General features: G+C 44.0%; 1 protein-coding gene across 2 annotated transcripts in view; it reads right to left on the reverse strand.

Moving 5' to 3' along the window:
* Positions 1 to 2519: 2519 nt before the first annotated feature.
* Positions 2520 to 13916, reverse strand: part of trip11 (thyroid hormone receptor interactor 11) — a 73716-nt gene continuing 62319 nt past the window's right edge. For both annotated transcript variants that reach the window (XM_033027667.1, XM_033027668.1), the window contains 3 exons: positions 8215 to 8340; positions 6794 to 6941; positions 2520 to 4305 (listed from right to left, as the gene is read on the reverse strand). In XM_033027667.1, coding sequence (XP_032883558.1) covers positions 4085 to 4305; positions 6794 to 6941; positions 8215 to 8340 — 495 coding nt within the window. In that variant the 3' untranslated portion in view covers positions 2520 to 4084. The remainder of the gene's footprint in view (positions 4306 to 6793; positions 6942 to 8214; positions 8341 to 13916) is intronic.

The following is a 13916-nucleotide window of genomic DNA, read 5'->3' on the forward strand; positions in this document are numbered from 1 at the left end:
TAGCAATGCCCATGTTAGCACTAAAAGATGACTTCTAATTAATCAATGTGATTAACATACTGATAGCACTTGAAGATATTTCAATACATGTGATTCATTACGTAATGCTATCAATGCTACCTGATAAACCCATAAAGGTAATATGTTTTAATTGCTGATAACGTAATCAACTTTAGTCTTGTCAAAATGTGAGAGCTTGCATATGTTTAAAAAGTCAGAAATGCAGAAACAGATTGATATTGAAAATAACGTGGTGTTTTGTCAGCCCTGGGAACATAGCAAACATTGCAGATATGACAAAACATTGCACAAAATGCTGGAGTAACTCAGCAGGACAGGCAGCATCTCTGGAAAGAAGGAATGGGTGATGTTTTGGGTCGAGACCCTTCTGATGAAGCCGAGTTACTCCAAGCATTTTGTGTCTGTCTTCGGTGTAAACCAGCATCTACAGTTCCCTCCTACACATAGAAAACATTGCATTTACACAACAAAAATCAAAGTCCTCCGTGTCAATTTTAACCCAGCCTTGAAAGTGATTAGATCCTACTAGATGTTTTCTATCTCCTTCTGGAAGACATACTGAAACGGAAGACTGCTTATGTCCTTCTGAGCAGGCAAGATTTAGTCAAGTCAGAAATATTTACTTTTGTACTGCATAAAAGCATTAAGGGAGCTTGTTGGCCTTCATTACTACGCTGATCCTCTCGTCATACCAGCTTAGCTTTAGCTTAGTTTAATTTGAATTGAAGCAAAAACATTCCTGTGAGAAAGAGCTAATGGAATCAACAGATTATTTTCTTCAAAATGATTAATAAACAGCTGCAGCAAGTTTGATATATGTCCTGTGGTAAAATATAAATTTATAAACTGTTTAAAATCTATAAAACAACTGTCCAACAATGAACCTCTATCATATAAACCTCTATCATATCTGCAAAACTATAGGCAAGCAAGGTGAAATTCAGTCATTTATTGGCAATATTCTTGGATATGTTGAATGATAAATACTTGTGATTCAAAATGTTTGATGCACTTCACATTTTTTTTTTCTCGCAAAACAGTTAAATTACCATTTTCGCTTCAATTCTGTGAGTAATACAGTGTTAAAAGTAAAACAAACAAATCAAGGACCAAAAATGACAATTAATATTTTGTTGGCAAATAGCAGTAATTCAGCTAGATTCGGTAAGAGGATGCGTTGCAAGTTTTGGTCTTGATTATATAACTACTAGGATGGTTTCAGATCAACACACAGAAATTGAATTTTGACCTCTTAAATCACCCCCTTCACCAGGTGAGCAGTTAAAATGACTTCCATGATTTCACCCTCCCCATCAGAGATAGGTCAGCCATGATTGAATGGTGGAGTAGACTTGATGGGCCCAATGGCCTAATTCTACTATCACTTATGACCTTATGAGCATCTGCCTGATTATTACTTTTTTGTATCTTTAATTAATTTGTTCTATATCTCTTTATATTTCCCGTTTCCCTTTCCCCTCTTAGTTTGAAGAAGGGTCCCCACCTGAAACATCACCTATTCCTTTTCTCCACAGATGCTCCCTGACCCGCTGAGTTACTCTAGCTTTTTGTGTCTATTTTTGGTTTCTATCAGCATCTGCAGTTCCTTCCTACATAATCTGCTCAACAGTTGGAGTGGGCCTCCAAACCTAAATATTCCATCTACAGAAGTCAGATTATCATTGTTCAACAGACAGAGGGGGTTCTAAAAAAAGTATTTGCCTTTCTTGGCACCTTGACAATTGTACCTAGTTTTTAGTTTTAGAGATGTAGCGTGGAAACAGGCCCTTCAGCCAAACAAGCCTGCACCAACCAGCAATACCCACACATTACCCTACCCTACACGCGCTGGGGACAATTTTACATTTATAACCAAGCCAATTAACAACATACAAGCCTGTACGTCTTTGGAGCGTGGGAAGAAACTGAAAATCTTGGAGAAAACCCACGCAGCTTTTGAATACCAATTTTCAAAACTTTGCATTGTTTTCAAAGTTTAACTTATAACTTTTAAGGCAAGTTATAATGTTCAATTTTTAATGAGGTGTAATGACATTTATCACTTGCACAAGTTTGGTTCTACAAAAATCCAGCCAGGATTCTCACGTGGACGGCTTTGGAAGAGGCACAAGTAACTTCCTGATCACCGTGTTTAACTGTGATAAACAAGTCATTTGAGTGAGGTGACAGTGAATTGCACACAGTGCCATGAAACAAGTCATTCCATTTCAGCAAAAGGTGAAAAGTCTTAATGGGGGACAAAACTGCTTGAAACAGAAAGGCGCATCTTGAACCCACTGTTAAGTTTAAACAACTAAAGAAGAAAAAATGCATCTTTGATCACTTGCCAAGTGGGTATGTGACTATTATCAGCTGGCTACAATCATCTCTGCTCATTTGATTCCAATAACCCCGTGCCAAAGCAGAAGATCAAGTTACATTTGTTGATATTTTGTGATGAACTTCCACCTCGTAATAATGAACCTGAACAATTTTGCTGGATATTAACAGCTTACAATAATGGATTTTAATGCATCCAAGAACGTCATTCTTTTAGCTAACCACAATATTGTACAACAATAGCCAACATACCAAATCAGCTATGGATAATTTAGAGCTTAAGAATGCTGTACCTTATAAATCTGTAGACGCCTCAGATGAAAAACAAGTCATGGACAGAAAAGACAAACAATTTATATAAAGAACAATGGTGCAGATTGTTAACTTGTTTCTCTCTCACTGATACAGTGAGCTGTAATTAGAATCATTTTACAGAAAGGCCTGCAACAATTCAAAAGCCCAGAACCCAGAGTTGCATAAATTATACCAACAGAATTATAATACAAAATCTGGTAGATCATCAAACTGCCAAACCACTGCCTTTCACACACAAATTATACATCCCTTGGCACTGACCAACATGAAATACATTAAGGTATGACTGAAGTAACTGGTGTTACTGTGCAGATGAGGTGTTTGCGAGAGTTATTTCAATTTTCAGGAAAATTTTGTGTACCCATGGAATGCAAATGAAAGTCTGCTGTTCCTCTGAGGGCCTAAAGTAAAATCACTCATCAAACAGTGAATGGGTGAGACGATTCAGCCATTGAGAGTATATTAATTTCAAGCTTCAAACCAGAAGTCTGCAATCAAGTTTCTGATAGGTTATAACGTAAAATGAAGAATACAAACTGGTTTTAAGACCTGTCTTCACAACTGTGACATTCAATTATTTTACATGGCATTCATTTGTAATGGAGTTAGCTTTTCAAACAGAAAAAAAAATGTTTTCATTGATAATCTGATTAGGTCTCTACAGCAGTCATTAATCTTAATTTTAGGAAGTTTCAGCACAATAAGATCTTGATCCTTCATAGCTGGATGGTGAGGGAGGTGGAGGGAAGAGGCAGGGAAAATATTTTTCAATTTCTTCTCAATGCTCAGGATTCATGAACCACAGCAAATCTTGCCAACCACTAAAGCTACTTCACATATGCAGTTAAAGGCAGTGTGATAAAATAAATGTATTTATACCATGGCAGGTATGACTTTGAACAGTCTGGAAGAGTCCGCTTTTAATACACAACACTGCTATTTTATTTCTTTGGAGCTGTACTGAAGAGGTTTTTACTTTAATCCTCCCATGGAAGGATGTTATGAAAAGCCATTACAGTTTGCAACGACACAAGGCCCATTAGGATCCTGCAGGGAAGCTAAGATTCGGTGCCTCTGTGAATTCCTTCTGAGCTATAATTGCTCGAATAAGTGCCAAATATACAGTACCTGCTTTCAGCAACGCGGCGTGTTTATAACAAGTATTTATAGCTAGCTTTTTGGAAAGGGGGAAACTTATTCCTACTCGTTGGGCCAATCGCTCCCCAAGTCGATTTTGGGCTGACATTCTTGCAACCTTCACAGGCTTAGCTGAAAGCTGCACATTTACGATATGCAATTATATCTCTGGGAGCTTTATGCACACAGTACAAGATCCCTCTGTGCTCGAGTAGTCTATAGTGTAATGTTCACTTTAAAGTGCTTTAGTGGATTAGCTCCAGTTTTTTTTTTATTGCTTGAGGAGATCTTTAAGTACAGTCCCGGCACTGGAGTCTGACGACACTGGTAGGGGTGTGAAAGTGGGAAGGGCGCTGGAGATTGGTTTCATGAGGAGATGCGGAGACCCAGCGGAACTGGCAGCTGCTGAGGTCATGAGAGGCACAGCAGCAGATCGTGGAGCCAAGAATGGACTGGACTCTGGTTTCTTCAGTAGACCTGCTCCAGATGCGCCTGTAAATTAAAATTAGTAGCATGATTCATGATACCAGTGAAATCATATACTAACGCAGAAATGTTTCATAAAAGTGATAATGGACATCTATTTTGACAGAGATCTCAAACTGCGCTACATTGTCCATTTTCAACCACTTGAAATAACATTAAACCATTGACTTAAAGGTATCACAACTTTGGCCAATACAACTTGCAGATTGACAAGGAAGGCAAAGTGGGTGACTCATAAAAGCTGGTATCAAAGCTTTCCAATTAGGAATTAAACATTTAAATAGCTTTAGAAACATAGAAAACAGGTGCAGGAGAAGGCCATTCGGTCCTTCGAGCCAGCACCGCCATTCAATATGATCATAGCTGATCATTCAGAATCAGTACTCTGTTCCTGCTTTCTTCACATATACCTAGATTCCGTTGGCCCTAAGAGCTGTATCCAACTCTCTCTTGAATACATCCAGTGAATTGGCCTCCACTGCCTTCTGAGACAGAGAATTCCACAGATTCACAACTCTCCGGTGAAAATGTTTTTCCTCATCTCAGTCCTAAATGGCCTGACCCATATTCTTTAAATTGTGACCCCCTGGTTCTGGACTCCTCCAACATGGGGACACTTTTTCCTGCATCTAGCCTGTCCAGTCCCTTAAGAATTTTATGTTTCTATACGATCCCCTCTCATCCTTCTAATTTCCAGTGAATATAAGCACCTTCGGTTCTAATCCGTTGATATCATTCACTCTGGTACTCGAAGAACCTTATAATAAAGGTCAACACCTTACTAATTGGTGGATGTACCTGCATGTTAACCTCCTATGTTTTTATACCAGCACTGTCACACTTTAGCATTTACTACTTTTTGAACTCTTAAACAAACATTTTCTATTTGTAATTTTAGTTTAATTTAGAGATACAGCGTGGAAACAGGCACTTCAGCCCACCGGACATTAACACTATCCTACACACACTAGGGACAATTTTTACATTTTCCAATCCAATTAACCTACAAACCTGTTTATCTTTGGAGTGAGGGAGGAAACCAAAGGTTTTGTAGAAAACCCACGCAGGTCATGGGGAGAACGTACAAACACCGGACAGTCTGCACCAGTAGTCGGGATCGAACCCGGGTCTCCGGCGCTGCAAGAGCTGCAAGGCAGCAACTCTACCGCTGCGCCACCTTCACAATTGTTTTCCTCCACAATTAGTTCTATATTCTGTGGTAATTACAACACAGAAATAGGTCATTCAGACCAGCTGGGATAACCCGTAACATATCTCCAAGCTTCCTCTCAATCTTCTCCCACATCAAAGCAGCCTATCTATGATGGATCTGTGCGATTGAGCTCATCTACCTCTTATGGTAGCAAGTTCGAAGTTCTTTCCATGCTTTTGAGAAATTAAGATTCTCCCAAACTCTCTACTGCATGGATTAGAAACTACGGCTATTAGTTTTGGTCTCTAAACGGGAGGAAAGACTTTGTTTATACATGATTGAAAGGCTTCCTACTTGTAAATTGCCATTCTCCAGTGCCTCTGGATCCTATTCATTACAGAAATACAAGGCAGCACTTAGTATGTTTGAACAAAGTTTTGTGTAACATTGCTGGTTTTTAAATTCTATCCTTCCAGAAATAAATCCAAATGTTTGGTTTAACAAAATATGGCTATTTTAGAAGAAGAAGTGTTCTGAAGAAGGGTTTCAATAGACAATAGACAATAGGTGCAGGAGTAGGCCATTCGGCCCTTCGAGCCAGCACCGCCATTCAATGTGATCATGGCTGATCATCCCCAATCAGTACCCCGTTCCTGCCTTCTTCCCATATCCCCTGACTCCGCTATCTTTAAGAGCCCTATCTGGCTCTCTCTTGAAAGTATCCAGAGAACCGGCCTCCACCGCCCACTGAAGCGGAGAATTCCACAGACTCACAACTCTCTGTGAGAAAAAGTGTTTCCTTGTCTCCGTTCTAAATGGCTTGCCCCTTATTCTTAAACTGTGGCTCCTGGTTCTGGACTCCCCCAACAGCGGGAACATGTTTCCTGCCTCAACCCGAAACGTTACCTATTTCCTTTGCTCAATTTTCCAGCATCTGCAGTTCCTTCTTAAACGCTTAATTTTAGTTGTCTAGTTTATAGATACTGCGCGGAAACAGGCCCTTCGGCACACTGAGTCCATGCCGACCAGCAATCCCCGCACACTTACACTATCCTACACCCACTAGGGACAATTTATAATTATACTAAGCCAATTAGCCTACAAACCTGTACGCCTTTGAAGAAAACCCACGTGGGTCACGTACAAACTCCGTACAGACAACATCTGTAGTCAGGATCAAACCTGGGTCTCTGGCGCTGTAAGGCAGCAACTCTACCGCGACATCACCGTGCCGCCCACCAGTGTTATTAACCAGTGTCACGACTTTCATAGTTATTTGCAAATCTGTAATCATAATTAAATGCAGAAGAAATACATAAAGTAAATTATAAATGTCTGTACCAGATGTATGAGCAGGAAAACCACGGGCTTGCTGGCTAGCTGCAGGTGTGTGTCCAAGGGGGTGGATATCATAAATTGGAAGCTTTGGTGGCGGAAGGGAAGGTCGAGATTCTATTTCCAGGAACTTCACAAACATTTCCGAGAAAGACTGCAAGACAAAAATCATAAAGGTCCTTGGTGTAATAATTCATTTCATCAATACCAAAGTCACAAATAATACACACCAGGTCGATCTGAATGAATTAATCTTTGCACATGTCAAAATTAGCAACACGAATAAGGGATAAAATCAGAGAAGTGATTTAGAATCAGAAATAAACCATTTATAATGTTATGCCAGTGTATTTGCTCTACCTCAGAACCAAATAGTTCAAGGGTTCCCAACCTAGGGTAAATATACCCCAGGGGGTAAATTTCGCCTACCCAGGGGGTAAATTTGTTGATTCTGGATTTGTACATATTTTTTCTCATTGACTGACTGTGTTTGGTTCTGGTATACCGGTGTCTGTTCATCATTAGTTGTTCATAAATAAGTGAAATAACATTGTTACGTGCTATTAGAGTTGCCCGGGGTAAACGGGACAAAAAGGGTTGGGAACCCCTGCACTAGTTCAATATGATTTCACTTTATCTTAGTTTAGTTTAGAGCTACAGCATGGAAACATGCCCTTCGGCCCACTGAGTTCGTGCCGACACAAGCACTATCCTACACACTGGGAACAATTTATAATTTTTTTTTAACCAAAGCCAATTAACCTACAAACCTGTACGTCTTTGGAGTGTGGAAGGAAACAGGAGCTTCCGGAGAAAAACCTCATGGTCACAGGGAGAACATACAAACTCTGTATAGACAGCACTCTCAGTCAGAATACGAGATAAGTTTCATTGTAAGTGTGTGCATACAAAATTCTACAGTGGTGGAGCTGTTGCCTCGCAGTGTCTGAAATCCGGGTTTGATCCTAACCTCAGGTGCCGTGGATGTGGAGTTTGCACATTCTCCTCGTGCTTCAGTGCTCAGCTATTTAGACAAAGACTTGAATCCATAAAACATGGGCTCAGAGTCACCTCTGCTAAGGATGATACTTCAATTTTATTAAGGAACATCAGAAAATAAATTGTGTAACAATTTTGAAAGCAGCTCTCCCACAACAGCTGAAAGAGCCATGCTGTTCTGGAGGGAGCGCATCAAATGCTCATCAGATTCCTGGGTTGGCACATCTGATCTAAGACAACAGATTAGGACAACTGGGCTCATGTTTAACTAACCCTAACCCTAACGCTGCCTGGCCCACAGAGTTCCACCAACACTTTGTGTTTTTCTCAAGATTCGAGCATTTGCAGTTGCTTGCGTCACCCTGAAACATCTGTTATTGCTTTAAAACCACAAATATATAAGAATTTATGAATAGAGTTGCACTTACATTGTTGAAGACTGTCTGCTGATTTGGCCTTTGTGGGGTATTTGGTACACTTTGGGTTCCACTAGCTCTGCTACCAAGCCAACTGGTCATCCATCCCGTAACGCCACGATGTTCACTCTCCAAGAGCTAGTAAAATAAATTTAATGTTATTTCAGTTTTTAGTTTAGAGATACAGCGCGGAAACAGGCCCTTCGGCCCACCGGGTCAGCATCGACCAGAGATCCCCGTACTTTAACACTATCCTACACCCGCTAGGGACAATTTTTACATTTACCAAGCCAATTAACCAACAAACCTGTACGTCTTTTATGTGCGATATATTATCACAGACAAGCGAGAGTAATGCAATCAGCTTTTTGCTACAGTTTAATGTGAAGGCTTGCCATTCCTTCGTTATATTTGTCTAAAGTATTCAGGAACTGGCTCCTGCTTGACAGCGAAAATGAGATGCATAGCTTTTAGCTCCACAAGATGTGCGGTTCAACATTCAACAGCTTGGAATGTGCTCAAAGACCATCGTAATTTTAATGCCAAACTAAGGCTAGATTATGTCCCACACTCATTCATCTATCTATATTACTAAAACTCTGTTCTTGACCGGTTTTAGCGATCTGTGCTGCGATTTCCGAGAGAACGCCGCCACCTACGGCCGTCATTTTTGGCCACCTCGCTCAGAGCCCCCCTCCGCCGCATGTGTGGCGAGGATTTTTCCCGTCGATTAAATATGACAGAGACATTAATGTTTTTACAAAATTCCCCATTCTCTCTGCTGTCCCCGCTGGCGGCAGGGGGGGGGGGGGGAGGGAGGGACTATAAAACCAGGAAGTGGTGTGCCTCAATTAATCTCTGCAAGATGGATCTCTGTCAATTAGTCTCTGTCACTCTGAGCTCTGAATGACACTGAACAAATGTCTACAGCACTGCGAGTACCCTTAATTTGGTTTGAAAATGAAAATATGGTTAGAGGTAAAAAAACATTGCCTGCAAATGGTTGTTTGGGTTTGGGTTGAAGTAAAAAGGCACTCTCTCTCTCTCTCTCTCCCTATCCTTCTCCCCCCTCTCCACTCCCCCCCCCCTCTCCTCTCCCCCCCTCTCCTCTCTCCCCCCCCCTCTCCTCGCTCCCCCCCCTCTCCTCTCTCCCCCCCCCTCACTCGCTCCCCCCCTCTCCGCTCCCCTCTCCTCTCTCCCCCCCTCTCTCCTCTCTCCCCCCTCTCCCCTCCCTCTCCTCTCTCCCCTCCCTCTCCTCTCTCCCCCCCCCTCTCCTCTCTCCCCCCCCTCTTCTCTCTCATCCCCCCCTCTCCTCTCTCCCCCCCCCTCTCCTCTCTCCCCCCCTCTCCTCTCTCCCCCCCCTCCTCCTCTCTCTCCCCCCTCTCCTCTCATCCCTCCCCCCCTCTCCTCTCTCTCCCCCTCTCCTCTCTCTCCCCCCTCTCCTCTCTCTCTCCCCCTCCTCGTCTCTCCTCTCCCCCCACTCCTCTCTCTCCCCCCTCTCCTCTCTCTCTCCCCCTCCTCCTCTCCTCTCTCTCCCCCCTCTCCTCTCTCCTCCCCCCCTCTCCTCTCTCTCCCACCCGCCCTCATTCCTCTCTCTCCTCTCTCTCCCCCCCGCTCTCCCCTCTCGTCCCCCCTCTCGCTCTCTCCCCCCCTCTCCTCCTCTCTCCCCTCTCTCCTCTCTCTCCCCCCCCTCTCTCCCCCCTCTCTCACTCTCTCCCCTCCCTCCTCTCATCCCCCTCTCCCCCCTCTCCCTCCCCTCTCCTCTCCTCCCCCTCTCCTCCCCCCTCCTCTCCCCCCTTTCTCCCCATCCTCCCCTCCCCCACCGTCCCACCCCTAAACCCCCTCCCCTCCACACACCCCTACCACCCTTCCTCCCCCCCTCCCTGCTCCCCACCTCTCCCCCGCCCCTCATCTCACCCCCCTCTCAGCACACCCTCTCTCCTCCCTCATCCCCCCCCTCCCCCCTCTCTCCTCCCCCCTCCCCCCTCTCTCTCTCTCCCCTCCTCCCCTCCCCTCCACACCCCCTACCCTCCCCCCTCCCTCTCCCTGCTCCCCACCTCTCCCCCTCACAGCACCCCCTCTCTCTCCTCCTCACTTTCACCCTCTCTCTCCTCCCCTCCTCCCCCCCTCACCCACCCTCCCTCTTCTCCTCCTCTCCACCCCCTATCCCTCTTGCCCCTCTCTCTGTGTCTCTGTCTCTCTCTCTGTCTCTGCCCCTTCTCTCTCTGCCCTCACTCTCTACCCCCGCCCCCCCCCCCCTCTCTAGATGTGACTGCAAGTTGGGGGCTATGCGTCAGTAGATAGGGTGGTTATGGGGTAAAAGGAGCAAATTAATAATATTAATATAATATCAAGGGGGGTAATTAGCGTGAGTGCGGGGGGGGGGGGGGGGGGATAGTTAGTGTGTGACGCTGCATGACGCCTCCCCCCCAACAACCGCACGTTGGGGGAACAGACCCAACGGGTCTGCACTTGGTCTAGTAATTTATAAAAAGCAACTCCAGCACGCTTACAATATAACTGCTAGTCTATTTCAGAGGGCAGTTTAAAGTCATCATCTGCCAAACGTAGACTGGACGATCGTATCACGGAACACCTTCGCTCAGCCTGCCTGATCTCCCGGTGGAACAGCATCTCATATTTCACTTGGGCAGCTTACAGCCCAGTGGTCTGAATATTAATCTCTCCCATTTGAGATAGCCCCGGCATTCCCTCTCCCTCTATCCATCCCCCACATAAGTCGCACCAGCTTCTCGTTTTCATCCTACAAACAGCTAACAATGGCCTGTTTCCTTCATCATCGTTACTTTCGTGTATATCATTTATTCATTGTTCTTTATCTCTCCACATCATCATCTATATCTCTCGTTTCCCTTATCCCTAACCAGTCAGAAGGGCCTTGACCCGAAACGCTACCCATTCCTTCTCTCCAGAGATGCCGCCTGTCCCACGGTTTCTCCAGCTTTTTGTGTCTATCATCGGCTCTTCTTGTCTTGTGTAGTGTAGAAAAGGTCTCAGTGCCATAATGCATTAGTACAGTTAAGATATGAGTCAATGTAGATACAGTACATGATAAAGTACTTGCCTGAGTTTAGAAGGACCTCATTGAAACTTACCGAATAGTGAGAGGACTGGATAGAGTGGATGTGGAGAGGATGTTTCCGCTAATGGGAGAGTCTAGGACCAAAGGTCCTAGCCTCAGAATTAAAGGAAGTTCCTTTAGGAAGTAGATGGGGAGGAATTTCTTTAGTCAGAGGGTGGTGAATCTGTGGAATTCATTGCCACAGATGGCTGTGGAGACCAAGTTAACCAATATTTTTAAGGCAGAGATAGATAGAAACATAGAAACATAGAAATTAGGTGCAGGAGTAGGCCATTCGGCCCTTCGAGCCTGCACCGCCATTCAATATGATCATGGCTGATCATCCAACTCAGTATCCCGTACCTGCCTTCTCTCCATACCCTCTGATCCCCTTAGCCACAAGGGCCACATCTAACTCCCTCTTAAATATAGCCAATGAACTGGCCTCGACTACCCTCTTGTGGCAGGGAGTTCCAGAGATTCACCACTCTCTGTGTGAAAAAAGTTCTTCTTATCTCGGTTTTAAAGGATTTCCCCCTTATCCTTAAGCTGTGACCCCTTGTCCTGGACTTCCCCAACATCGGGAGCAATCTTCCTGCATCTAGCCTGTCCAACCCCTTAAGAATTTTGTAAGTTTCTATAAGATCCCCTCTCAATCTCCTAAATTCTAGAGAGTATAAACCAAGTCTATCCAGTCTTTCTTCATAAGACAGTCCTGACATCCCAGGAATCAGTCTGGTGAACCTTCTCTGCACTCCCTCTATGGCAATAATGTCCTTCCTCAGATTTGGAGACCAAAACTGTACGCAATACTCCAGGTGTGGTCTCACCAAGACCCTGTACAACTGCAGTAGAACCTCCCTGCTCCTATACTCAAATCCTTTTGCTATGAAAGCTAACATACCATTCGCTTTCTTCACTGCCTGCTGCACCTGCATGCCCACTTTCAATGACTGGTGTACCATGACACCCAGGTCTCGCTGCATCTCCCCTTTTCCTAGTCGGCCACCATTTAGATAATAGTCTGCTTTCCTGTTTTTGCCACCAAAATGGAGAACCTCACATTTATCCACGTTATACTGCATCTGCCAAACATTTGCCCACTCACCCAGCCTATCCAAGTCACCTTGCAGTCTCCTAGCATCCTCCTCACAGCTAACACTGCCCCCCAGCTTAGTGTCATCCGCAAACTTGGAGATATTGCCTTCAATTCCCTCATCCAGATCATTAATATATATTGTAAATAGCTGGGGTCCCAGCACTGAGCCTTGCGGTACCCCACTAGTCACTGCCTGCCATTGTGAAAAGGACCCGTTTACTCCTACTCTTTGCTTCCTGTTTGCCAGCCAGTTCTCTATCCACATCAATACTGAACCCCCAATGCCGTGTGCTTTAAGTTTGTAAACTAATCTCTTATGTGGGACCTTGTCGAAAGCCTTCTGGAAGTCCAGATACACCACATCCACTGGTTCTCCCCTATCCACGCTACTAGTTACATCCTCGAAAAATTCTATAAGATTCGTCAGACATGATTTACCTTTTGTAAATCCATGCTGACTTTGTCCAATGATTTCACCACTTTCCAAATGTGCTGCTATCCCATCTTTAATAACTGACTCTAGCAGTTTCCCCACTACCGATGTTAGACTAACTGGTCTGTAATTCCCCATTTTCTCTCTCCCTCCCTTCTTAAAAAGTGGGGTTACGTTTGCTACCCGCCAATCCTCAGGAACTACTCCAGAATCTAAAGAGTTTTGAAAGATTATTACTAATGCATCCACTATTTCTGGAGCTACTTCCTTAAGTACTCTGGGATGCAGCCTATCTGGCCCTGGGGATTTATCGGCCTTTAATCCATTTAATTTACCCAACACCACTTCCCGGCTAAGCTGGATTTCACTCAATTCCTCCAACTCCTTTGACCCGCGATCCCCTGCTATTTCCGGCAGATTATTTATGTCTTCCTTAGTGAAGACGGAACCAAAGTAGTTATTCAATTGGTCCGCCATATCCTTGTTCCCCATGATCAACTCACCTGTTTCTGACTGCAAGGGACCTACATTTGTTTTAACTAATCTCTTTCTTTTCACATATCTATAAAAACTTTTGCAGTCAGTTTTTATGTTCCCTGCCAGTTTTCTTTCATAATCTATTTTTCCTTTCCTAATTAAGCCCTTTGTCCTCCTCTGCTGGTCTCTGAATTTCTCCCAGTCCTCCGGTATGCTGCTTTTTCTGGCTAATTTGTACGCATCATCCTTCGCTTTGATACTATCCCTGATTTCCCTTGTTATCCACGGATGCACTACCTTCCCTGATTTATTCTTTTGCCAAACTGGGATGAACAATTTTTGTAGTTCATCCATGCAGTCTTTAAATGTCTTCCATTGCATATCCACCGTCAACCCTTTTAGAATTAATTGCCAGTCAATCTTGGCCAATTCACGTCTCATACCCTCAAAGTTACCTTTCTTTAAGTTCAGAACCATTGTTTCTGAATTAACAATGTCACTCTCCATCCTAATGAAGAACTCAACCATATTATGGTCACTCTTGCCCAAGGGGGCACGTACAACAAGACTGCTAACTAACCCTTCCTCATTACTCAATACCCAGTCTAAAATAGCCTGCTCTC

Source organism: Amblyraja radiata, chromosome 9 (assembly GCF_010909765.2).
Source record: "Amblyraja radiata isolate CabotCenter1 chromosome 9, sAmbRad1.1.pri, whole genome shotgun sequence".
Taxonomy (NCBI): Eukaryota; Metazoa; Chordata; class Chondrichthyes; order Rajiformes; family Rajidae; genus Amblyraja; species Amblyraja radiata.